This window comes from Rhinatrema bivittatum, chromosome 4 (genome assembly GCF_901001135.1).
Source record: "Rhinatrema bivittatum chromosome 4, aRhiBiv1.1, whole genome shotgun sequence".
NCBI lineage: Eukaryota > Metazoa > Chordata > Amphibia > Gymnophiona > Rhinatrematidae > Rhinatrema > Rhinatrema bivittatum.
The window spans coordinates 430,500,265-430,525,353 of record NC_042618.1 but is presented as its reverse complement, the minus strand read 5'-3'; the positions used below and the strand labels follow the sequence as shown (position 1 = coordinate 430,525,353).

Below are 25,089 nucleotides of genomic sequence, written 5' to 3'. Positions count from 1 at the left end.
AAATTATAAAAATTTGAGAAAATAAAAGAATGGATATTTGGAGATGACTTTTTGGTTGCACTATGATTGTATTGGTGAGCCCCATAAAAAGGTTTCAATTTACACATTACAAGTGATTGCTCCCATCGTATCTCTATTATTTTTGCACAGCTTATTTTGATTTAGATTGGTTTATATTTTTCGTCTTGGGAAACATATTTATCACCTTGTTGCTTTTGTAGTAATATCGAAATGATTCAGGCTTCATCGGTTATGAATTGGTTATGAATCGGTTATGAATGGGATATTCAGAATATCTCTTGATGACTCCACACTGTAGCTGAGATTCCAGAAACATTAGCTGTAGGAAAGGTCATGGGCACTATTATGGTGTACTAAGTAGAGATGTACACGAAACAATTTTCAGTTCAGATTTTCAGTTTGATTTCCTGTTTCATTTGGTTCATTCAGTTTGGATCAGGTCATTCATGCAATGCATCCTGTTTTAGGCTCTAACTTTGGGGGTTTCATCCAGTTTTTTTGAAACTTGCTGGTAGGCATCAGCAGGACAGGCAACAGCACCCAAAGATACCGAGTGTCATGAACACCCCATGTCACCAAAAGAGGGGTAAAGGGCACCAACAGTGGCATAAACAGTTCAAGCCAACATGAGAAGGGGCAAAGTGGCAATCTAACAAAAGGGAAAAACAATGGAATGAACACCCTAGGCATGAAAAGAGGGGCAAAGGACACTAACAGTGGCAGGAATAGCAAGGAATAAAGTGAGGAGTCTTGCAGGAAGCACAGTGTCATGAAGATCTCTAAGGCATATAGTGAGAGGAATGGCAGGAAGAAGAGTGTAGCAAGCACAGTGGCATGCTTCCTGACTATTTATACTACAAATTTAGTGCAAGAATTATAAGAATTAGTATAGTGTCATTGACTCTTTTGCACAAAGAAAGCAAACTGCCCCATCACAATCACTGGCTACTCTGCTCATGCTGGAAAAGACAATCATTCTCTCTGTATATTTATTACAGATACTAAACATGCTGCCTGCCTGCTGTTGATATACAGTTATACTTTAACCGCCTGACAGAAAGCTTACAGTTTCTTCTGCTGCAAGCAGCATAGCTAGGACATAGTGACTGTGACTGTAACAGCATACCTTGCTTTCTCCTCTAAATCTAAAGCTTTTTTTTTCTAATCATTCTTTTTAACTCTGGAACTTTGAAGCAAGAAGCTTCAAAATCTCTGCCTTCTCTCTCTGATATCCAATAGAAGAATGACGAAGAACAAAGTGATCACTGGCTATTCAAACTGCTTTTAGTTTTTCTTTCAGCTAAAAGAAATCATGAAATCAGGACATGCAGCTGCCAGCTGGGATAAGATGGTTGAAAAGTGCTGAAACATAATCAATCTTGCTCCTTCTTTCTCTCATCCCCAGTCCACTCTGTTCTGCCTAGCTTTGCTTCTTTCATAGACTTTAATGAGATTGAACTGAATGAGTCAAAAGAATTTGGATTTTTTTGGGGGATTGAGTCCATTAAATTCATATGACCAGTTCAGATAATCAACTTATTCAGATCAAATTTCACATTCGGTGTTGCACTGGAAGTGGACTCTTGGCCTGGTGCAGGATTGGTATGGCCCTCTGGTCGGACCCAGAGAGCACCTGCCCCTTGAGGCGGAACACACGAGGAGACAGAGGCTAGCTGGAGCTTCGCCAATAACAGTCTGGGGTTTCCGCAGGTAGAGCCCTTGGGTACCTGGACCGCCTGGACTTAGGTGGGTCTCAGAGGGTCTCATAGAGAAGTAGTGGAGAGGTGTGCCCAATACGAGTAAGGTGCATGGCTGATGCAGAGAGGATGGACCAGACCTGAACTGGAGACTCCGGAGACCTCAGGGAGGTAACAGTTCAGGAAGGCTCTCCGGGCTGAACAGGCAATGCCTGTGGGTCTGGTCAGATGGAGGCCATGGTCAGAGTCCAAGTAGGTCGGTCTGGAGGTCACAGAAGGCAAGAAGAGAGTTCCAAGTGAAGCGCAAGGGTCAAAGCCCGGGTATCTGTACAAGTCAGCCAAAGCAAGGGTCAAATCCAAGGTCAGTCCGAGCATAGACAAGGCAAGAATGGGTCAGTTCCAGGCAGCGGTCAACATGGTCAGGCAGGCAGAGGTCAGTTCCAGGCAGCGGTAAATGTGGTCAGTAGGCAGGCAAAGGTCAGGTCCAGGCAGTGGTCAGTCATATTCAGGCAAGCAGAGGTCAGTACCAAGAATCATTCCGAAGGGTACTACCAGGGAACGAGGAGCAGGAACAAGACAGACGCTGAAGACACGGAGGACCACAGGAACAATTGGACACAAAGACGCTGGAACAAGGAGACGTTGGAACAAGGAGACACTGGAACACAGGATCAGGCACAGGAGCAAGGAACAGGCAAACTAGAAACACTGAGGTGTTGACCCGATTGCTGTTCTGGGGACAGAGCCTCGCCTTATATACTGTGGCCGTGTGATATCATCGGGATGCATCTGAGCTGGGTTTACTGCACTTGGCCCTTTAAAGGTACAGATGTCGACTGCGCGCCTAGAGGCGGGGCAGAGGATATGGAAGACACGGAGCCCCTACAGGAGCTCTGCTGAGATGCCTGTGGCGTGGAAGAGGCCGAGGACCCCTGTGGAGAGCATCAGGGATGCTGGGAGCTGGCGAATGCGGCAAGGCCGGAACTGGTGGAGGGCAGCACAAGGTGAGCAGGCCCGACCGTGGTGCCAATGCAACATTCAGACCATTCAAATGCATGAGAGGTCTTGAATGAATAGATGTGAATCGGTTATTTACACTTTCAAATAATAGAAGGACTAGGGGGCACTCCATGAAGTTAGCATGTGGCACATTTAAGACTAATAGGAGAAAATTCTTTTTCACTCAACGCACAATAAAGCTCTGGGATTTGTTGCCAGAAGATGTGGTTAGTGCAGTTAGTGCAGCTGGGATAAAAAAAGGTTTGGATAAGTTCTTGGAGGAGAAGTCCATTAACGGCTATTAATCAAGTTTACTTAGGGAATAGCCACTGCTATTAATTGTATCAGTAGCATGGGATCTTCTTAGTGTTTGGGTAATTGCCAGGTTCTTGTGGCCTGGTTTGGCCTCTGTTGGAAAAGGATGCTGGGCTTGATGGACCCTTGGTCTGACCCAGCATGGCAATTTCTTATGTTCATATCCCTAACACCAAGTGTTATCTCATTCTGGCTGAGTAGGGCCATCGCATGGCTAGAAATTCTCTCTGTTTCAGCAAGGAAAGGAAACTAACTGTTCCCATATCACAAGGTCTCTTTCACAGTCCCAAATTTTAGCAATATAAAATCTTGTGAAAAAATTGAAAACCTGTGTTTTGCTTATTAGAAACATAGAAACATAAAAATGATGGCAGAAGAAGACCAAATGGCCCATCCAGTCTGCCCAGCAAGCTTTCACACTTGTTTTTTTCTCATACTTATCTGTTACTCTTGGCCCTTAGTAACCTTTTGGTTCTATTTCCCTTCCACCCCTGCCTTATTGTAGAGAGCTGTGCTGCATCTAAGTGAAGTATCTAGCTTATTTGGTTAGGGGTAGTAACTAGGGATGTGAATCGTTTTTTGACGATTTAAAATATCGTCCGATATATTTTAAATCGTCAAAAATCGTTAGAGCCGCGATACAATAACAATTCCCCCGATTTATCGTCAAAAAATCGTAAATCGGGGGAAGGGGGGAGGGGAAGGGGGAGGGCGGGAAAACCGGCACACTAAAACAACCCTAAAACCCACCCCGACCCTTTAAAATAAATCCCCCACCCTCCCGAACCCCCCCCAAATGCCTTAAATTACCTGGGGTCCAGAGGAAGGGTCCCGGTGTGATCTTTTACTCTCGGACCTCCTGTGCGTTGTAGAAATGGCGCCGGCGCTACCTTTGACCTGTCATATGACAGAGCAAAGGTAGCGCCGACGGCAGGAGCATAGGAGATCGCTCCCGGACCCCTGCTGGACCCCCAGGGACTTTTGGCCAGCTTGGGGGGGCCTCCTGACCCCCACAAGACTTGCCAAAAGTCCAGCGGGGGTCCGGAACGACCTCCTGCAGTCGAATCGTGTTGCCGTATGGCCGGCGCCATTTTGCGCTAAAAGGCGCCGGCCGTACGGCAACACGTCATGATGGCTTTGTGCATGCCACATGCTTTAAAGACATTTGAAGGACATGCAGCTCAAGATTACAGGGCTTAAAATCTTCTTTACATTTATGCAGATTTTCCCACATTAGAAAGTTCCAGCAAGAAAATAAAGAATTTCTGACATTGAGAGAGACATAGTGTCAGCTTTCTGTGCAACTTGTGAAATCCATGCCCTCTGTGCTAAAACCTTTTTATATAAGGGAACTCTCTTATGCATGTATAATTACGTTCTTATTAAGGACACCCTCACATTTAGTATAACTTTCTCATCCCCTACTGTCTATGGAGGCACAGAACTATAAAGGAGAATATTCAGATACAGAAAAAGGAATAGTACAATGTTACAAGGAAGAAGATTTTTACTGCATTATGCATCCCCCTGCTATTTCTTGTGCTGCTGGTGAGCAGTGGGAGATAGCCTAAGGGCAGGTGAGATGGTACTGAATCCTGTGTGAGAATAAGGGGGGAAGAGCTGCTGTGAGATGGGAAATGAAGCTTCCATCTCTACTGGCGTGATGTACAGAGAGGCAGCACCAGGAGACCAGCTGCTCAGATCAGGGGCAGGTGCTGCTAAGGGGACAGAACCTTCTGGATGCAGACTGAAGAATTCCAGCTGAGCTGCAGCTAGAAGCAGAGAAAGTCTCAAAAAGTAGATCAAAGCCAGAGTTCTTTGTTTGTTTTTTTAAAAAAAAAGTGCACTTTCAAGCTGTGCAATCTGTTGTCAGAGGACGTGAAGACAAGTAGCATGGAGGAGTTTAAAAAAGGTTTGGACAAGTTCCTGGAGAAAAGGTCCATAACCCATTAGCCAGGTAGACTCCAGAAAGCTATTGCTATCCTTGGGAGTAACTAGAAATAGATCAACTTTATGGGATCTGCCAGGTACTTGTGACCTGGGATTGGAGACTGTTGGAGACAGGATTCTGGCTCGATGGGCCTTGGTCTGAGCCAGCTTGGCAATTCTTATATTCTTATGATCAGGATACTAAAAGAGAAATACAGAACAATCCAGGAACCTGAGATATTTGAAGTCCAAATGATTAAACACTTCAAAATTAACATAATTTTAAGGAAATATTTCTTATGAAAATTCCATAAAATGTAATTCCTCCTGTTTCAAGAGCTTAGTATTTACCATTTATTCCAAAGTCTTCACAAGGGGATGGGGAGCTTCAATCATATGTTGAGCATAACCTCTATTTTGGAAAGAAAATCTGTAGAAGGGGTTGTGCCATCTGTCTTTACTGTGACTTTAGTCTTGGACTCAGATAGAGACTGTATATTAAAGCTTTATTTTCACAGTAGAGAAGCTTCCTTTCTAAATTTAAAAGATTCAATATTTTCAGATGGTCGCCAAAGTAAGTCAAGTTAAGCAAAAGAGGTTTTTAATGTAGAGACCTGGTGTTATCAGTTTGGGTGCATTATTATGACTTTATTTTCCATGCAAATGCATTGTTCATTTTAAAAGGGTAATAATACTAGTTTTTTGATCCTTCTTAGTTGGTAACTTTTCTTAATGAAAATAATCTCAGGGTACTGAGCCCACATCATCCCCAGCTTTAGATGGTGCTATTTATGGTAAGGAAGGCTAGGCTTATGATACTGTTGTATCCTTTTTTTACTTCTTAGATTTTTTTCTGATATTGAGATTAGGTTTTCCTTTCTTTGTGGGCTGACAGGACATGAGAATTTGATCTTATTTCCTTTATGTATATGTTGCTTCATTCTTATGTATCTCTGCATGTTGTTCTAAATAAAATGTTATTTGCTTGCATGTAATTTAAAATTTAATAAATAAAAAGTTTTAAAAAAATCCCTGAGTAATTTTTAAACTCTACGGGGGAGCTTGCATTCTCTTTAAGTCCCTTATATTCCTGGCAGTGTGGTTTTTCTATCAGGAATGGGGTTTTTTTTCCAATTGCCTATTGATTGCCATGCTGCTAGCCTTTTGAGCTTATTTAAATATGGCAGTGTGCTGCCTAAATATGGCAGTGTGCTGCCTAAAGTGTGGGCTCATGTTTTTGGCTTCTTTCCCCCCTTTCAGTTTGACATGATGGCATGAGCATGTTCAGGGGACGTCCGCCAAGCTCCAGATGTTGATGACATCAGAAGGGCAGCACTGCATATGTGAAAGGAATAATGGGATATATTACAAGGAAGCTGAGAATTTTCTCTGGGATTCTGAGTGACTAAACGGGGTTTAATCGGTTTTCCCAGGATATCGGGGCTCCGGGTCACAATTTTTTAACATAGGATGCCATTATTTTTATCTGCCGAATAACTTTCTGACAGAAAGTTTTCTAAATTCAGAATTTGATTGAAGCAAGACCATCATATTTTGAAATCTTGTTTGGGTTTTTTTTTTTCAAATTAGTTTTTGGAATACATTTAAAAAAATTAATGCACTCTGCTTTCCTTTTAGGGATTTACACCTACTGTTCTCTTTTTTTCTTTTGGTTTCATATATGAGAAAGAAGGTGAGATCTGGTGGCCATGGCACTGAACTAGGAATCAGAAGAAGTCCTACCTAGTGAATTTAAGATGCCACATTGACTGTATCTTTGCAAATTAGGAATGCTCGTTTATCCTCGTATATCTCAGTCTACCCAAATGCAGCTGGATCACGCTGGTCCTTTTTTTCTCTCTTCTTTGGAAGCTGACATGCATGCCAAGTACAAGGAAGGTCCTACCAAGCCATGCACTCAGGAAGAGAGCAGTGAATGAAAGTGAACTAAAGCTTCTGCCAATGTTGATGTGCACTAAGAGGGCAATTTTCCAAGAAATTTCCATGGTACAACAGTGTTTTGCATATTGAAAACGGCCTACTCTCTTTGTGTGTAAAAATACCCTCAGAGTGCTAGTAAGCATGTACTGTTCTTGCAGAGGATGCGTTCCTGGGGGTCAGGGAAGGATTAGCACTTAACCTGTGCATACACACACACATATAAACACATACACGTATGTACATGTGCATATGTCCATAATATCACTGGAAATGGTCCCAGCACAGATCTGTGCATGATGTGTATGGAATTCCTTTTGAAAACTGATGTGGGGGTAATCGTCAAAGCTATTTCTCAGGTTGATGCAATACCATGTGATGGTCACAGCGCAAGGCTCAACACATGATTGGATGTGCATTATGGATGTGCGTCCATAGCCCCCGATGCAAAATTCATGTTGATGAGGTTATTACCTATTTCCCCTGATGCAAAAAAAGTAAAAAATGTGTGCCCGACTTGCACATTTTAACCCGCAGCAGGCGTTAATTCTTGAGGAGCCCAAACAAATTACAGAAATGCAGAAAAACTGCTTTTCTGTTCCCTTTTTCAGTTCCTCTGATTTAATATTGCAACGCAAAGAACCGAAATAGGAGAATTAAAAAAAAAAAAAAAAGAGTGCCAGAGGTCAGGTTAGGAAAAGGGGCGCTCAATTAATGAGCGTCCATTTTCCTAACTCGTGGCTGGCTGACAGCCACCTCTCCTGGGTGCCCATTGCCGAGGAGGCGCTAGGGGCACACAATTTCCGTTTTACTGCAGCACCCGATTTAAATATTAAATCGGGCGCCCAGGAGAGGTGGATCAGTGTGCGTTAATGCACACCAATATTGCATCTGCCTGTATGTGGATTAAGTACTTTTATGCAAACTGCAGAGAGGTATTCTGGGAGGCAGAGTTGGGGTGGAATTGGCACCTTTTTCTGAGCAACATTGCAGAAGGATTATCAGGAAAGGTTTGTCTTATGGCCAGTGATACCAAAATCTGTGACAGGGTAAGAACATAAGAATACTAGACATATTAGATTAGGCCAAGGGTCCATGAAGCCTGGTATCTTGTTTCCAACAGTGGCCAACCCAGGTCACAAGTACCTCACAGGATCCCAAACAGGACATACATCCCATCCTGCTAAAATCCTGTAATCCAAATACATACTCCACAGTAGGGGTGTGCATTCGTTTGCAACGTATTGGCAATCCGCAAAGTATATTCCATATTCGTTGTATTCCTGGGGATCATGAAACGTATGGTGAACCCCCACGAATACTACGTATCACTAACGAATAAACCCCCACCCTCTTGACCCCCCCCCCCCAAGACTTGCCAAAAGTCCCTGGTGGTCCAACGGGGGTCCTGGAGCGATCTCCTGCAATCAGGCCGTTGGCTGCCGGTATTCAAAATGGTGCCGATAGCCTTTGCCCTTACTATGTCACAGGGGCTACCGGTGCCATTGGTCGGCCCCTGTCACATGGTAGGAGCACAAGATTGTGCCGGCCGTCCATTGCTCCTACCATGTGACAATTACTCAAGGATTTCCAAAGCAAACTTATGCACTATGCAGGTTGTTTGATAATTACCCCTATAAAGTCTGTGGGTAAAAACAAACCGCAGACTTTACACTTCTGCACACAGTTTGAAAGTTGCCCTGAAAGAGGGTAATTTTGTAACATGGTGCATAAAACAGTTGGCATATAAATTACAAAGTGGGCTTATGCACTTAAGTCTGCTTTGAGAAGCATTTCACCAAATCTACCTGCGTAAGCTATAGCTGCTAAATGGTTCACACATAATGTTTGTGAAAATTTTACATGCACACTTTTGAAAATCCGAAAGTATGCACATAAATCCAAACCCCTCCCCAACTCTGCCCCCAGGAACACCTCCATTCAGTCTGGGTAAATTTCTACAAGCATGGCATACCCATGAAAGTTTACCTGCATGTCAGCAGCAAAGGTGGAAAAGGCCATCTCTAACTGCGCATCAAACACTGCTGGGAGAATGACCTCTGAGTAGTGGTGAGTACAATCTAGTTTACGTGTGGTAGCAGCGCTTTTAATGCCCATTAACGAGCTCAAATTTTAACATAAAAATCTATGCTAATAATTTAATGAGATGCAAAACAGGATTGGTGGGCTTGGAGCCCATGACCTCTAGGCAGGGTCTCTTGGGGCTAGCCACAAGACTGGCTGACTCTTAGCAATTACTAAATCAACTCGATGGTGTCTGTTCATGCCCCTTGAAGCTCCTGATTGGACCAGCACCGGGTATGTCCCCAGATTGAGGGCATGGATAAAAGACACCCTGACAAACCTTTGCTGTCCAACAGTGCTCAACTACCCTGGATTCCTGATCTACTCCAGTTTCCGGTTCTATGCCAGATTCCCAGCCATGCCAGGGCCTCCCAAGGTCTTGGCCTGTCCGGGCCACTCAGGTACTTTCCAACTAGTCAAGTACCAGCTATGGCTGCATCTTCAGGCTCAACCTGCAGGGAACGACCATGGCATTGGCTGAAGACCCTGTGACACACAGATGCATTAACACAAAATACGTTAACTATACGATAATGTCTGCATTAATGTGATAACTTTAATGTTAGTAAATTAATTTGCAACTACTTTGCATGTGATTAACATTGGCCATTAACATGAGCTAATTAATGCATGTTAACAGACGATGTTAATGCATTTTTACACATTGGCCTTTAAGAATGTAAAACGCTTTGTGACCCTGTCTGAGCAAAACGAGTTATAGGAACACAGATTATTCTGACATCTGAAATTCCTGTACTGTGCTCACTTCTACTGGCAGACAGCACAAGAAATAATGCCAAAATGTCGTGGTATTTATATACCCAGCTTAGCAAATGATTACTGGACCTCTCACTGTTATACAGTTCTAGTCTTCTTCTCAAGTGCAGCTGCAAAAACTGTCTGATCTCTCTGCCCCTGACAGTATTTTGGGATAGGAAATTCTCAGCTTTACTGCCTTTTCTTTTTATTACAACTATTTGTTTTTTTATGTCTCTCACTAATTCCGGTGACTCTAACTCTTCTTATTATTATTCAGCGCAGGAAATGTGAAGAGGGAGGCTACATTGGAGAAGCAGGCCAGAAGTTAAAAGCAAGAATAAACCATGACTAAGATGATGCCATAAAGGGAGGCTGTACAGTATCTGGTAGGATACTGAAAATCAGTATCCTAAGGCTAATGAAAAGCAAATGAGGAAAACGCTGGAGCATTACCCAAAAGAGAAATAAAACCATGCGAATGTGATAGATTTTCTTCACTGAGAAGAGCAGTAGGTAAGTGACTTTCAGGACTGATGGGCTCAAACCAATATCCTAGAAGGTCGAGGCTGGGAAGCCATCAGAGACAGGGAAAGGCCAGGGGATATTTAGCGGTTGCCAGGTAGTTAGACATGCCCTCGGAAATTCCCACTGGTTCAGCACAGAGCATGTTCAGATTTATTTATTTATATTCCACTTTTTTTCAGTGCTTCAAAGTGGATTACATTCAGGTACTGTAGTATTTCCCTATCCCCAGAGGGCTTACAATCTAAGGGGGTCATTTATCAAAATGCAATCGCACCATATCGTGTGGTGTGATGCAAATTCAGAAAATAAGAGGAGTTAGCTGCTGTGAGGTAAGGTTTCATTGTGATGTCACCTGTAATGGGTCGAGAGAGAGAGAGAGAGAGAGAGAGAGAGAGAGAGAGAGAGAGAGAGAGAGAGAGAGAGAGAGAGAGAGAGAGAGAGAGAGAGACTGGCCATAATATCATGGCCCATAGGTATGTATTTGTATCCCTATGGGAGGCCCACCTAGTAACTCGAGGTGGGGTTTAGGTAAGAGTGTAGGGGGTTAGGGGCCACTTTGACATTCTACGTGACACCTACGAACAGAACAGTGGTCTCTTGTGAAGATTTGCTGGCCTTCGGAGTGAGGAAACTCACTCCAAGATGAGATTTGGGCAATGTTCTCTCAACCTAGCTTGATGTTACCCAGGTAGAGAGTCCATCAAGCTAGGCTGAGAGAACTTTGCCCAAATCTCATCTTGGAGTGAGTTTCCTCATTCCAAAGGCCAGCAAATCTTCACAAGAGACCACTGTTCTGTTCGTAGATGACACGTAGAATGTCAAAGTGGCCCCTAACCCTCTACACTCTTACCTAAACCCCACCTCGAGTTACTAGGTGGGCCTACCATAGGGATACAAATACCTACCTATGGGCCATGATATTATGGCCAGGTCTCGCACTTATCACAGAATCTGAAAATGGTGCGCTAACTTAGCTCTTCACACAAATTGCAATAAATGCTATATTAGCATAAAACATGCCCCTTTTGCTATCACGTGCAGTACTTACCACATTTTGATAAATCCACCCCTAAGTTTGTACCTGAGGCAATGGAAGGTAATGTGACTTGCCCAAGGTCACAAGGAGCAACAGGACTCAAACCCTGGACTACTGGTTCATAGCCCACAGCTCTAACCATTAGGCTACTCCTCCACTCCTAGACTGGTGATAGTATATATGCAGAGCATCAGAGACACACCTTTTGTTGGTACAATAGACTCCAGGGATATATCCTCTGCTCAGCCAGCCTTCTTCTTGCTCCAGTGTTGCAGCTGCATCCTAAGTGCCTCCCAAGCTAGGTCTGGTTTTTACCAGCCTTGACTTGACCTTCATCGGGATATCCAGCCTCTTCATGTATGCCTCTTCCAAAACATTTCATGTTCCTCTGACTAGGGTATGTTGGAGAAGGCTGACTCTCCTCCCATTACCTGGTTCATTAGGGGTCAAATGATTTTTGGTTTTTTTCTTTGTGCTCACAACTAGCTCTAAGAGATATTCTGGGCACTTTCCACAAGGTATCTCACAAATTAAACCTTTTCACAATTTAAATGCAGTTATAAAAATGGAAGTTAGATTTTCAGCTGATACAACTTAAAATACTTAAAATTGCAGGGTCCCTTCTTTTAACTCAAGGATTCACCAGGGACTTAGATTTTGCCATTTAGTAATTATGGGGGAATTCTGATGAAGCTGGTACCACTGAAGTCCATGGAGACACATAATATGGAGAGGGAAGAGGTAGATTACCTTAAAATGAACCCTTGAGACACAAGGATAGCAGCGTCTGGACTTGGCTCACTTGCTCTGATTCTCACTGATTTCCAAGACTCCTCATGAGGACATACAGGTTAAAGGTCAGATCACTGAATTATTAGACTGGAGAAATCTCAGGTGACCCGTCTTCCCTCTCCCTCTGATTCTCTGTGTGACCTAATGACCTTTGGCCTTATGCCTCAGCTTTTTTTCACCAGTAATTAAGTGTAGTAGTAACACTGTGCTGCCTTCAAGGTCTCCCTGCAATATAGCTGTCAGCCCATCATCCCCAGAGGTGGCTGCATACACATTTCTAACATATTAAGTTGCAAAGCACATGTGGGTGCTGTTTGGAAAAAAATCACTGTACATAGCCAAATAATCGTCATTCTGTTTATTACACTGTCTGTTAATCTGCAGTAAAGGAAGCACTGTGGAACTAAAGCTGTGCTCCCCTTGCTTAGAATATCAAATCAATGACCAACAAACCCTTTTTCCCTCCGTGGTAACGGGCAGACTAAAGTGTTATTTCCTTGATAGAGCAGTTGCAGCTTACATACAGTCCAAAATCTCATTTTCATAAAGTGACTTTAAGATTCTTTTAAGCGTCCCATCATTATTAAATCCCTTGGAATGTGTTTCAATAACATTAAGATAATGCATCCTTTCAGTATTCTGCTGCTTATATTAATAAGCTGGAGTGTAATTCAGTGGTAATTCCAAGCGATTCATTACTGTAGAATAAAGCCTACTTCCCAATATCTCCGAGTCTGGAAGAAGGGGGTTATCGGAAGAGCTGGATGTCAGGGTCCAGCTTTGCAAATGTGATTGCTTTAAAAAAAAAAAAAAAAAAAGTGACTCATTTTTAAGACGTATCCTGTTCACTTGCTGTAGATTAGAGACCTAATGCAAACCTTTTCTTTGGACATGCATTGCTCACATAAAAGGCTTTATGCATGGGAAATGGGAAAATCTGTCAAGTGCATCGGCCAATATAACCTCTCCTGGTGCAGACAGGGGAAGAATTTGAATTGTACCTTGTATGCTAATTGTTTCATCCATGGATCTTACTCGTCTTCTCACCTCAGGAGTGTTCACCTCCACCTGAACGTTCCTGAATCTGCTTCCCCAATGGGTGAATGAAGTACCCAGTACAGATTTCCACTGAAATAAATATTAGAATCAGGATTTCCTCAAAGAATTACCAATTCCTACAACTGCTCAGAGGACATCTTAAAATGTATCTCAGCAATTGGCAAGCAAATTAAAGACTTTACAGCAACGTGTTCACTGAACTGATGGAACGGAAGGAGTGCCTGGTCTTTCTTGGTTTACCAAAAGGTGAGACATCAAGAAAGCTTTTAATTGTAGGCACAAGGTACGGCAGGAGCAGTGTCTGGGGGGTGGCAGACAGGGTGATTAGAGATGATAATGGTATGATGCAGAAGATGGCTGTTTAATGCACACTACTAATCAGTGCAACATCCTGGAGTATCAGCATTAAACACTCCACAATTACCAGTATTAAGTGATGGATTTTTTTTTTTTAAATTGAAAGCTTCCCAAAGCATTCAAAAAATGTATAAGGCACATAGATTAAACAAAAAAGTCACATAACTAGGTTTCCATCTTGCAGTCCATCTGCAGAAAGTGATTATGAAAGCAAAATTAAAAAGTGTTTCAAGGTCACAGCTTTTCAAGGAAAGAGAATATACCTTGACAGCAGAGAGGTAGGAAGCGTGGTAGATCAGATGGGCTTACTAACGCTTCTGATATCCTGGAAACCTGTTTTCTAATATGGGTTTCACTGACTGCAGCCTGCCCACATACTAGAGCTTCCCATGCAGTTCATCCCTTCCAGTGCCCTCTTACCCTTTCCTCACATTCATTCTCTTTAAATGCATGTAAATAATGGTCAACAACAAAAAAATGCATACAATATATATATATATATATATATATATATATATATATAGTGATATTTCATTGAACTAATGTAATAATTTTTTATTAAAGTCCAGGAGCTACATACCAGTCATCAGCTCAAAACAAAATAACCAGATGAAGAGAGAGGATGATGCCAACACCATCCTTTGCCTTAACCTGGTCCTTTTGTTCTGAATGTAGGTCCTGAATGCTCACTAATAGTGGGATGTGCTGTCTGAAATGACATTGTTTCATTTTAGAAGTACAAGAAAAATGAACATTTCATTCGTTTGGTTTCTAAACTAGGCCTCTCTCCCCCCCCCCTCCCACTTACTAAATGCACCACCTGAATAAACACAGACACCCCCCCCCCCACCCTGGTCTTTCTTTCACCCCTGGACCCCTTCACATCCCTTCCCCAGATTACCCACACAGTTCAGGGTCCAAAGGATGGCAGAAGCGACCCCCAGGTGCTGCTGCCCCGCCAGTGCTGCACTTCGAAGAGGCACCAGCCTCAGGTTGGCCAGCAGAGCAGGACTGACTGGGGATCGCTCTCGCCTCTTTCTGGACCTTCAGGGTATGCTGGATGGAAGTCTGGGGGTGGAATGCAGCCTATGGTGGACCTTATTTATTCTGGTGATACAGGTTTTGGTTTTAGTGGGTACATTTGTAAAATAAAATGTACTAAAACCGAAATTAAATGAATTGAACCCCTCCTGAAATGAAACAAAACAAAATCAGAGAAACATAATGACAGAAAAAGACCATATGGCCCATCCAGTCCAATTAATTTAGCATTATAATTCTAATCACTCCCTTAGAGATCCCCTGTAATTATACCATTCTTTGTTGAATTCAGATACGGTTTCTGTTTCCACCACTTCCACTGGGAGGCTGTTCCATGCATCCACGATCCTCTCTGTAAAGAAATATTTCCTAAGATTACTCCTGAGTCTACCCCCTTTCAACTTCATCTCATGAACCCTCCTTCTAGATCATCCTTTCCAGTGAAAATGGCTCACCTCCCGACTATGAAAACCTTTGAGATATTTGAATGTCTCTATCATATCTCCCCTATCTCGCCTTTCCTCTCAGGTATATATGTTTAGATCTTTAAGTCTATCCCCATATGCTTTAGAACAAAGACAATTTTAGTAGCCGCCCTCTGGATCAATGCATCCTGTTTATATCCTTTTGAAGGTGCTGTCTCCAGAACTGTACACTGTACACTGTACACAGTATTCCAAGTGAGGTCTCATCAGGGACCTATACAGGGACAATATCACCTCCCTTTTTCTGCTGCCCATTCCTCTCTCTATGCAGCCAAGCATCTTTCTGGCTTTTATCATCACTTTATCTACCTGTTTGGCAGATCATCAGATACAATTACCCCACGATCCTGCTTTTTCCTTTGTGTTTAGAAAAATTTCACCTCCAATATTGTACCTTTGCCTTGGTTTTTTGCAGCCAATGGGCCGGATTTTAAAAGGGTTAGACGCGTAAATCCAGAGGATTTATGTGCGTAACCGGCCTTACGCGCGCCGGGCCTATTTTAAAAAGGCCTGGTGGTGCGCTTAAAGCCCTGGGATGCGTGTAAGTCCCGGGGCTTTACAAAAGGGGCAGTCCGGGGGCGGGGTGGTCTGGGGGCGGAGCGGTGGTAGGCCCAGAGGCCTCCGACATAGTTGCCATTGCCGCTGTGTCGGAGGATCACATGCCGGCAGGCTGCTGGCGTGTGCATCTTGCGCCTGCCCGGAGGTAGGCGCAAAAGGTAAGACAAGAGTTGGGGGGGGGGGGGGGTTAGAGTAGGGCTAGGGGGGGAAGGTTAGGGGAAGGGGGGAAGGTTAGGTTAGGGGAGAGGGAACGGAGGAAGGCAGCGCGGCTCGGCGCATGCAAGATGCACAATTGTGCACCCCCCTTGTGCGCGCTGACCCCGGATTTTATAACATGCGAGCATCTGCATGCGCATGTTATAAAATCGGGCGTACATGTGCACGCACCGGGTAGCACGCTCACATGTAGGCCATGCGCGCTTCTTTTAAAATCTACCTCTAAATGCATTATTCTGCATTTTTTAGCATTAAATCTTAGCTGCTAGACCTTAGACCAATCCACCCCTCCAATGAAATGAAATAAAGAACGAAAGTCCATTCCCTCCATGCACACCCTGAGCCAAATATTATTGTGTCCAATAAAAAAATGTCACCAGAGATTACTTTTTTGTGTGCATTCAAATGGACTAACACGGCAGCCACAAAATACTTCTCTCCTAAAAAATTGTAGAGTAAAATCTTCAAAGAGATAGGGATGAGAAAAACAAGATGTTTTGGTTTAATACAAATCGCTAGCACTTCTTAAAAAAATTGTAGAACATGATGGAGTTCCCAAAATATTTACAATAGATCCATATTCAGTGTGGACAGTCTAGGTACCTTATCCAGAGAAACAAACTACTACTACTACTGCTTAACATTTCTATAGCTGTTCTGGGTCAGGCAGACATCCGAGTTTGCCATCCAGGCAGCTAAACATTCTCTCCAATCAGTCCTCAAGACAAAGATTCTTTAAGTTTGAAATTATTTATTGTACAGGTAAGTTTTTCATTATTTACAATTGTTGCATCTCAAACACAAGCCCCCAAGGCAAAGATCTTTGGTAACTGGAGGCAGGGTAGCAGGAGGGAGAAGGAGGTCTCTTGTGTTGGAGGAGTTAGTTTATGGTAGAGGTAGGAAGCATGAGGGATATGAGGCTGATTTAGTCTTCTCACGAAGGCAGTAAGAGAAAAGGTAAAAAACCTGATCGTTTCAGGGAGTTTTAGAGAGCGCTGCTGGCTCAGAAGCAAGCATGGGCAAGACTGAGCTCTCATCGAGAGCTGCTAAAGGAAATGCCTCCACAAGCTGGGGGCAGGGGGGCAAGGGCCAATGGCAGCGAGCCTAAGAACCATGTGACACAGGGGGCGCAAGAAGGGCAGTCCCTTGGGCCTATAAGGCACCTAGGAAGACTCAAGTTAGATTGAGGAGCATTCAAGCGCTTCCGATAGTGAGAGAAAGTGGAGGAGGTGGAAGCTTCTCTTAAGGGCAAAGGCTTCTCTTAAAGGCAAAGGCTCACAGACTTTTATCATGGGTTACAAAAAGTGTTTCAGTATCAAGAATCCTCAGAAGGAAGGACTGCACTAAACACAGTTAAACTACAGTATATACAAATACAAACATGTACCCACTGCTGGGGACAGAACAATAGCCCTACTCTATGTACACAGCACTGTACAAACAACACAGAAGAGACATTCCCTGCTCAATAAAGTTTACAATCTCATCAAGACAAACATATAGAGCAAGAGACAATTGTTAAAATTAGTTAATGAGGCTGAAGGTGTGCGATCAGACTTAAAATTTAAAAACAGCCTAAAAAAGATATTTTTTTGTGGAATTTAAACAAAGCAAGGGAGGGAGCATGATGCAGCAGCTCAGGAAGTCTATTCCAAGCACATGGTGCAGCCAGAGGGAAAGCACAGTGTCATCCGGATAACTTGTAAATACTAAGATAAATAAGTTATCTGGATAAGTTTATATGGATAACTTTAGCCTGGTTTTGTGAACTGGAATACTATTGCACATCTCTGACTTATTCCGTTTTTTTTTTTTTAATCTGGGTAATCATGTAGTTGGATACACTACAGCTGGTGAATGCAGTAGGAAATTCAAAAAATGCAGTTTGTCTGGCTATGGCTCAGCCTTCACCAGACCTCCCCCCCCCCCCCCCCCCCCCCCTCACTTCTTAGGCCCTGATGCATTCAATTTTTTCCCCATAGACACAGAATGGGAAAAATATCTTAGAGGGTAATTTTCATCAGTCCACATATGGATAAAGTCTGTGGGTACTTAGCATCCGCAGACTTTAGCCTGAGTTTGAAAAGCGAACTTATGTGCATAGGTCTGCTTTGAAAGTTTCCCTGATTGTGCTGGTACATGCATATACTTTCTGCATGTTCATTTACGTGCATACTCTGGAAACTGAAAAAGTATGAAGGTGAATGCTTACTCCACTTCCTGCAGTGCCTACTGCAAATGCAGAGAAAAGTTACGTGTAATTCAGTTATGTGCAGACTTTTCCCACACAACCCTCCTGGATAATTTTCACAAGCTGATTTACAGGAAGAAGCCAGTGTTGGTGTGTAAATCCTTCTTGAAACGTATCCCATAGTGAATATGACTCTTTATAGGATATACATTTTTCTCCCTGAACTGTTTATTTCTTCAGGGGTTATTGAACAAGATAACAAGGCAAACTGCAACATATCAAGCATGGCAAACTTAAACAACAACAAAAAAAAGAAAAGTAGATATTTATCTGGCCCACACCCCCTCCCCCACCCCTGTATTTTTTCATATCAGAGTTTCTCAAGCCAGTCCTGGAGGAGTCCCTTGCCAATCTGGTTTTCAGGATATCCACAGTGAATATGCACACAACAGATTTCCATGCACTGTGGCGTTGCATGCAGATCTCTCTCATACATATTCATTGTGGGTATCTTGAAAACCAGATTAGCTAGAGGGTACTCCAGGACTGGTTTGAAAAACACTGCTCCATGTCCTCTATAAGTCAAACTGTCCCCTGATGCATGGCTTAAACTGCCTGTGTGAGATCGGGGGGGGGGGGGGGGGGGGGGGGAAGAGTCTTTGTGCTGCTAAGTCTGTATTCCCCATTAAACTTCCCATAAACAGAATCAGAAAGCATCTAAACCAAAAAAATGATTGGTACTAGAAGGAAGTTACTACCCATGCATTGCATTCCTTGATTGGATGTATTGGGATGCACCTGCATTTATAAAACACATTCTCTCATCCTTACAGATGGGTGGGAGTATGGACTTTCTAAACTTATTTCCAGTCTTACTGCAATCTTGAGTTCCAGGCAATGTGAATATAGCAAACTTTTCAACATCACAATATTCTACACTTGGACTGATTTCAGGGTTTGTAGCCCCCTTTCTGGGTGTTGTTTCCATGGCAATCTCATTAACAGCAGCTCTAGGGCTTGATAATTTTTCTTACTGTGGCATTTCTGAAGATCACATCATACATTCTATGTATCAATGAATTTGCAGGTTGGCAGCAGATAGGCAGGGGCCCGCTGCCAGAGAAACTATTATTCCCCAGAGCTCCTTCCTGGCTATCTCTCCGCTGCAATGCCTGCAGTGAGAGAAAGGGAAAAACCTGGGCCACTCTCCTAGCCTTCCACCTCTACTGGCTCTTACTCTTCCAGCCCACAACTCCTACTCTCCTCCCCCCTCAACCCCCACCAGCTCTTCCAGCCCTCAGCCCCTAGACTTCAAACTTTTCTCTCCTCCTTCTCTATTCCCCAGCCCACAACCTTCCCTAACTCTCCTTTCCCATTCACTCTTCCAGCCCTCCACCCCTCCTCTCCTCCCCCTCTACCCCATTAGCTTTTCCAGCCGTCCTTCCCGATTCACTCTTAATCTTCCAGCCTTCAACCCCTGCACTCCCCCAGCCGACCTCCCCCATGGAATGCTTTGCTCCCCCTCCCTCCCTAGCGGCTTGACGTCAGCCCGCAGCGCGCAGCGGTGACGCGGCAGGGTGGGCGGGGACGAGCTGGGTTTAAAGCGCTGGCGGCTGCGGGCGGCGGCAGAAAGCGGGGAGCCGGGAGCTGGGGCGCCCCAGCATGGCCTTGCCGCTGCTCCTCGCCTGCCTTTGGGCCACCACCGCGCAGGAGCTCTACGCCCCGCATTCCATTCGTCTGGAAGGGGACATCACCCTGGGGGGCCTCTTTCCGGTGCACAGCCGGGGGCCTCCGGGGGGGCCATGCGGGGACATCAAGAAGGAGAACGGCATCCACCGGCTGGAGGCCATGCTGTACGCGCTGGACCAGATCAACAGCGACCCCGAGCTGCTGCCCAACGTCAGCCTGGGGGCGCGGCTGCTGGACACCTGCTCCCGGGACACATACGCGCTCGAGCAGTCGCTAACCTTCGTGCAGGCGCTGATCCAGCGGGACCCGTCCGACGTGCGCTGCACCAACGGCGAGGCGCCGCTCTTCGTCAAGCCCGAGCGGGTGCTGGGAGTCATCGGGGCCTCGGCTAGCCCCGTCTCCATCATGGTGGCCAATATCCTGCGGCTATTCCAGGTACGGGACCCTGTTCCCTTCCTCTCTCTCTCTTCCCCCCCCCCCCCCCCCCTCCTCCTGCCCGGGATCTGGGAGCGCTTTCCTCCGTTCGGAACCCTCTCCTCCTGTCCGAGGCGTGCAGGCGCTCCCTTCCCGTCTCTCCCCCTCCTCCGTTCCCCTTTCATCCCCCCGGCTGTGGTGGCGTTGCTATCCCCTTAATCCATCCCACCCACCCTATGAGGGTGCTGCCTCCTCATCCCCCTCCCCCCTTTTCTCTTCCACCTTCCCTCCTTCCCCGCTTGGGGGGAGGGTACAACACTCTCCATTCACATCCTCTCCTCTTCTTTTCCCCCTCTACCTTTGCCAAGAGCTTTTCTTGGAGTCCGTCCTCCCCCCGTCCCTTCCCCATTACTCCTCCATGCATGAGACTTGGCAGATTTATTGCCCCATTTACAAGGAGCAATCTGTGAAAAGCAAGGCAGTGATTTAAATGGGTTTGAATTCGGGTGAAATATGGCTAGCACCCAGCGATAAAAAAGAAAAGGATCTAGCGAGAAGCAGGAAAGAGCAGGGAAAAGGAAATGCTTCTGCTGGACTTTCTACCCAAAGGGACTTCTCCTGTTAGTGCCACTTAGATTTCGCTGCTTTAAGAAGCCCTCGGTCCTCTTTGCATGGTAAGAGGTCCTGGCACCATTTTAGAGGGACGTGACATACAATCTCAAGTCTTCCCTTGTGTTTTCCCGCTGCTGCTTCACTGACCCAGAGATACAGTCTGTGTAACTTCAGCAAGCTAAAGAGCTCAGCTAATTCTCGCAAAGGACATGCAATAACATTTCCTTCTTAGTTGAGTCTATTGGAAAACAGGCAGAGGAATGCGCATAGAGCTTGATAGGGAAAGGCTCTGCAAGTGAGACAGAGTGTGCAGTTACAGGTTCTCCCCCCCCCCCCCCTTGCTGATCCTGCCAAACTGATATTTCTGAAGATGCCCCCAGCCGTCGATCCTGCCGGACACCTTCCTGCCGAACCTGCTGGACAGCTCCCTACCTGCTACTTCTCCTGGAGAGCCTCCACCCCCACCCTCTTCACCCTACCGCTGATCCTGCCGGACAGCTCCCCACACCCAGCCTCGAATCTGCTGGACAGCTCCCTACATGCGGTTTCTCCTAATACCCCCACTACGATCCTACCTAGCATGCAACCTGCTGGACAGCTCCTTACCTGCTATTTCTCCTGGAGAGCCGCCATCCCACCCCCACCCTACGGCTGATCCCGTCGGATAGCTCCCCACCCAGCCCCTAGCCTGCTGATCCTGCTGGACAGCTCCCTACCTGCTGCTTTTTCTGATCCTGCCGGACAGCTCCCCGCCCAGCACCCTTCTCCTGATCCTGCCGGACAGCTCCCTACCTGCTGCTTCTCTGGGAGGACCCCCCCCCCCCCTCCCTTCTCCTGATCCTGCCACTCCCCGCCCAGCACCCTTCTCCTGATCCTGCCGGACAGCTCTTTTCCTGTGGCTGCGGCCAGAATCGACCGTGTATAGGCAACTGGCTCTTTAAGCTCGGGAGCGCTGGGAGCTTTGTCCTTGCTTTTTTTTTTGCCTTTATTTCGCAGCCAGTTCACTTCTTGGCGTCCTTTGCTTGGGTTCATCTCCTTCTCCGTGCCACATTTTGTAAAGGATTTGCTTGTGGACTTCAGTGATTTCGCTCCAAGTTTTTTTTTTTTTTTTGCTTTGGATCTGTAAAGCAGGGCGCATCAGGTGCACCCAGCCGGCGGATGGGAGTGCGCGCTCCGGCCCTTTAAACGGGACCAGAGTGAAAGCGCTGCGCTGAGTGTGCCTTTTGAACTGGGAGTGGGGAGCTTTGGCAGGTGTCGGTTGTCGGAGCGCTGGTGAACTTGGGCCGCTTCTGGCTTTTCACTGTCCCCAGCCCTAATAAGGGCCAGGATGTAATGCTCTGGCTGGATCTGCACATTGCAGTGGATAGGAGAAGCGAAGCCTCCCCAATGCCTCCTTTTCATGAATAAGAGAACCGGAGAGGGGACGGGTTCCTTCCCTGGCTGGTTGGCTCTGCCTTGCCGGCAGCAGCACTTCTCTCCACGGAAGGATCCCGGTTCGCCTTCTCGCTGTCTGCTCGGTGATGGGGAAGGGAGCGCTGCAGTGTGGCAGACAGTGCCAAACGCTTCTTTCACAGGCTTGGATAATCCTTAATAAAAACACACGGGGCAGCACCCTCGCAAGGTTATGAACGCGCCTAATGGACTATTGATGGGTTAGACAGGAACCAGATGTAAGGAAATAGCTGTTTGTTTGTTATTATTATTTCTTTAATTCAAGGGCTGCGTCTTTTCAAGGATCTGACTCGGCTGCCTTCTCATTAAGCTGGTGTTGTGGAAGGGGGGAGTGTCTGTTTGCTGATGTGAGGGTTGAAAATGTGTGATGATTAAAACTGGAACAGTTTGAAATACCACCCAATTAGAGGAGATGGTGCAACAATTACAAAGATAAAGCAAGATGCCGAGTGAGTTGGAGGTGTAGCTTTTCCATCTAGGGCCCCCTTTTATGTTGGGGAGTGATGGCAATTCACACAGGGAGGCCTGGTGCTGCTTTGAGGAAGAGATGCACTTTTCTCATCTTGGCAATTGCTGTACTGTACATTTCCTTGTTATCACCTCTTTGGCAGGTTTGCATTGGAGTACCTCCTTCTTTCCCCCTCTCTTTACTTCAACACCATTACCTGTTATGAGTCTACCTGTCATTTTGCTGGGGAGAAAGAATTGTGTCTGTAAAATATTTTGTCATAATATTAAAAACCCCTGCAGTTGGTCTTGGAGCTGGTTAATGTGGAGTAGTACACAGTGCCACAGTTCTGTTTACAGTAAGTAAGGGTATGTCCTCTGGTGCAGGATCAAACAGTAATGAAATAGGTCCTACTACGTGGACAAACATATCTAATATCTCCTAGGATGTATCTGGAGGAGAGCAAATTCATTCATAGTCCAAGCATCTCAGCTGTAGGACTAGACACCCTTTCAGCATAGATAGTGATGCAATGTAGTGTATGTTAGGTATAGTGTCTCTGGCTCACTCGGCCTTGATAACTGTGATCCTGGTTAAAATGCATCTTCAGGCTTTTCTGAGAAACTGGATCAAAGTAACAAACTGAAACACCCACCCACCTTACTGTGTGTCACAGCAGAAGAAGCCCTTGTATGGATCTTTCAGTGTCGCTGCAGTCCTCCCAGTATCACACTGCAACCATGGACACAGGCATGGCATTCAGTGCTCTCCAGCTGAGACGTGCAAGGGTTTCTGTGTGCTTCGAACCCTTCATGACAGCTTATTTATTAAAAAAAGTATTCAGCGTTGTGGAACTAGGCTTTCCTTGTAGATTGCTAGTAAATTAGATTATGCTATCACCTCGAAGAATATGGCTATAGTATTATGAATTAAATTAAGACTGTATTTCTTAGTGGCACTCAGAAGATGTACACTTTGTCATGCAAAACACTGGGCATAGATGGGGCTGGTTGTTTAGCTTTGCACAATCGGAATAATGTGTATATATTTTCACCCCTGCCATGGAAATCACATTGATGTCTAAACCAGTTAGTAAGGTAATAAGCCATAGCAGGAATCGAGTTATTAGCAGGCAGTTCCTCCCTTGGGAGCCTAATGAGATGTTCTTAAGGATGAGGTCACAGTAAAATGTTGTCCTACTCTGAAAACCACATGCATATCATAACTTAACTTGCTGCAGTCCACTTGCAAGTGCTGAAATGTGCTCACCAGTGGAGAGACAGGATAAGAGGAGGAAGCCAGTCACATTTTGGCATGTATTACAGAAATCATTTAGGGCCTGATTTACTCTGGTTTCTTCCTGTACAAACAGGATGGGAGAAAACAATCAGGCCCTTAATGTGCCAAAGAGAGAACTGCAGAGCAGAACTTGTAGTTTAAAATTACCTGATAATATAGATGACTTGAGGCTGAAGTCAAAGTAAAATCTGCCGGTCCTAAAAGCAGACAGGATAAAACATTTAAAAAAAGAAACTTGGAGGGGGAGGGGGGCAGGGATTTTTAACATTTCTGCAGGGCTCATAGACTGTGGCATTTCCCTTTAAAAATTCAGGGCCTGGCAGCAGTGTAGGCACTTTCGTACCCACAGACTTTGCAGATACAACGATGGCACTGCAAAGCTCACACTGAGATTTCAAAATTAAATCCTTGGTGTTTGGTTTGCTGGCTTCCCTCCCCTTTGCAGCGTGGGCTGTTATACATGCAGAGGGGGGGAGCACAAGGTCTCGCCTCTGATTTTACCTGGGTAACTGCTTAGTTATCTGGGTAAAAATCTTTTGAGATTTGTCCTGGTCAGCATATGTTTACATAAATGTTTTTCTGTAATTAATTTCTGTAATGTTTACCTTTTTCTTTTGTAACTGAATCAATGGTTTCCTTATGGAGGGCTCATTTTGTATTTAGAGAAATTCTTACGTCCCCTCAACATGCAAGTTCCAAGACACACATGATTAATGTAAGCCAAGAAAAGCCTTTTCTGAGAAGATACTGACAATGTAACAGCCTGACTTTTATTTTCTTCCATTTTAATTGTCAAACTTTAGTGTTAAGGGTCTTTAGGCTAAGATAGCTTACAGGAATCTGTGGCATTTTGCTGAGACAGGGTGAGATCTCAGTTGGCAGAATTTTGGAGGACAGTGAGCCGTAGTGATTGCTTAATTCTAGTCATGCACCGAGTAATCAGAGAGAGGATGTTAAAGAGCAGCTACAGTGTGTTAAACACAACACTTATCGTCAGTAATGCAAACAGAACCATGAATTACAGGAAAATAGAACTGCGGGTTCCTGCCCTTCCCACTCTGTCCAGATGTTACCCCGAGGGCAGCTGTGATAGAGCTGAACCATTCATTAAAAAGGAATCAAATGAATGTTTAAAAATCCCTTTTTTGGGAGCACTTATTCTCACATAGGCA

At 45.0% G+C, this 25,089-nt stretch overlaps 1 protein-coding gene across 2 annotated transcripts in view; it reads left to right on the top strand.

Annotated features, from left to right (window-relative positions):
• The first annotated feature begins 19,651 nt into the window (after positions 1 to 19,651).
• GRM7 (glutamate metabotropic receptor 7) overlaps positions 19,652 to 25,089 on the top strand; it is an 827,253-nt gene continuing 821,815 nt past the window's right edge. For both annotated transcript variants that reach the window (XM_029601455.1, XM_029601454.1), the window contains exon 1: positions 19,652 to 20,127. In XM_029601455.1, the coding sequence (XP_029457315.1) occupies positions 19,666 to 20,127 (462 nt within the window). In that variant the 5' untranslated portion in view covers positions 19,652 to 19,665. The remainder of the gene's footprint in view (positions 20,128 to 25,089) is intronic.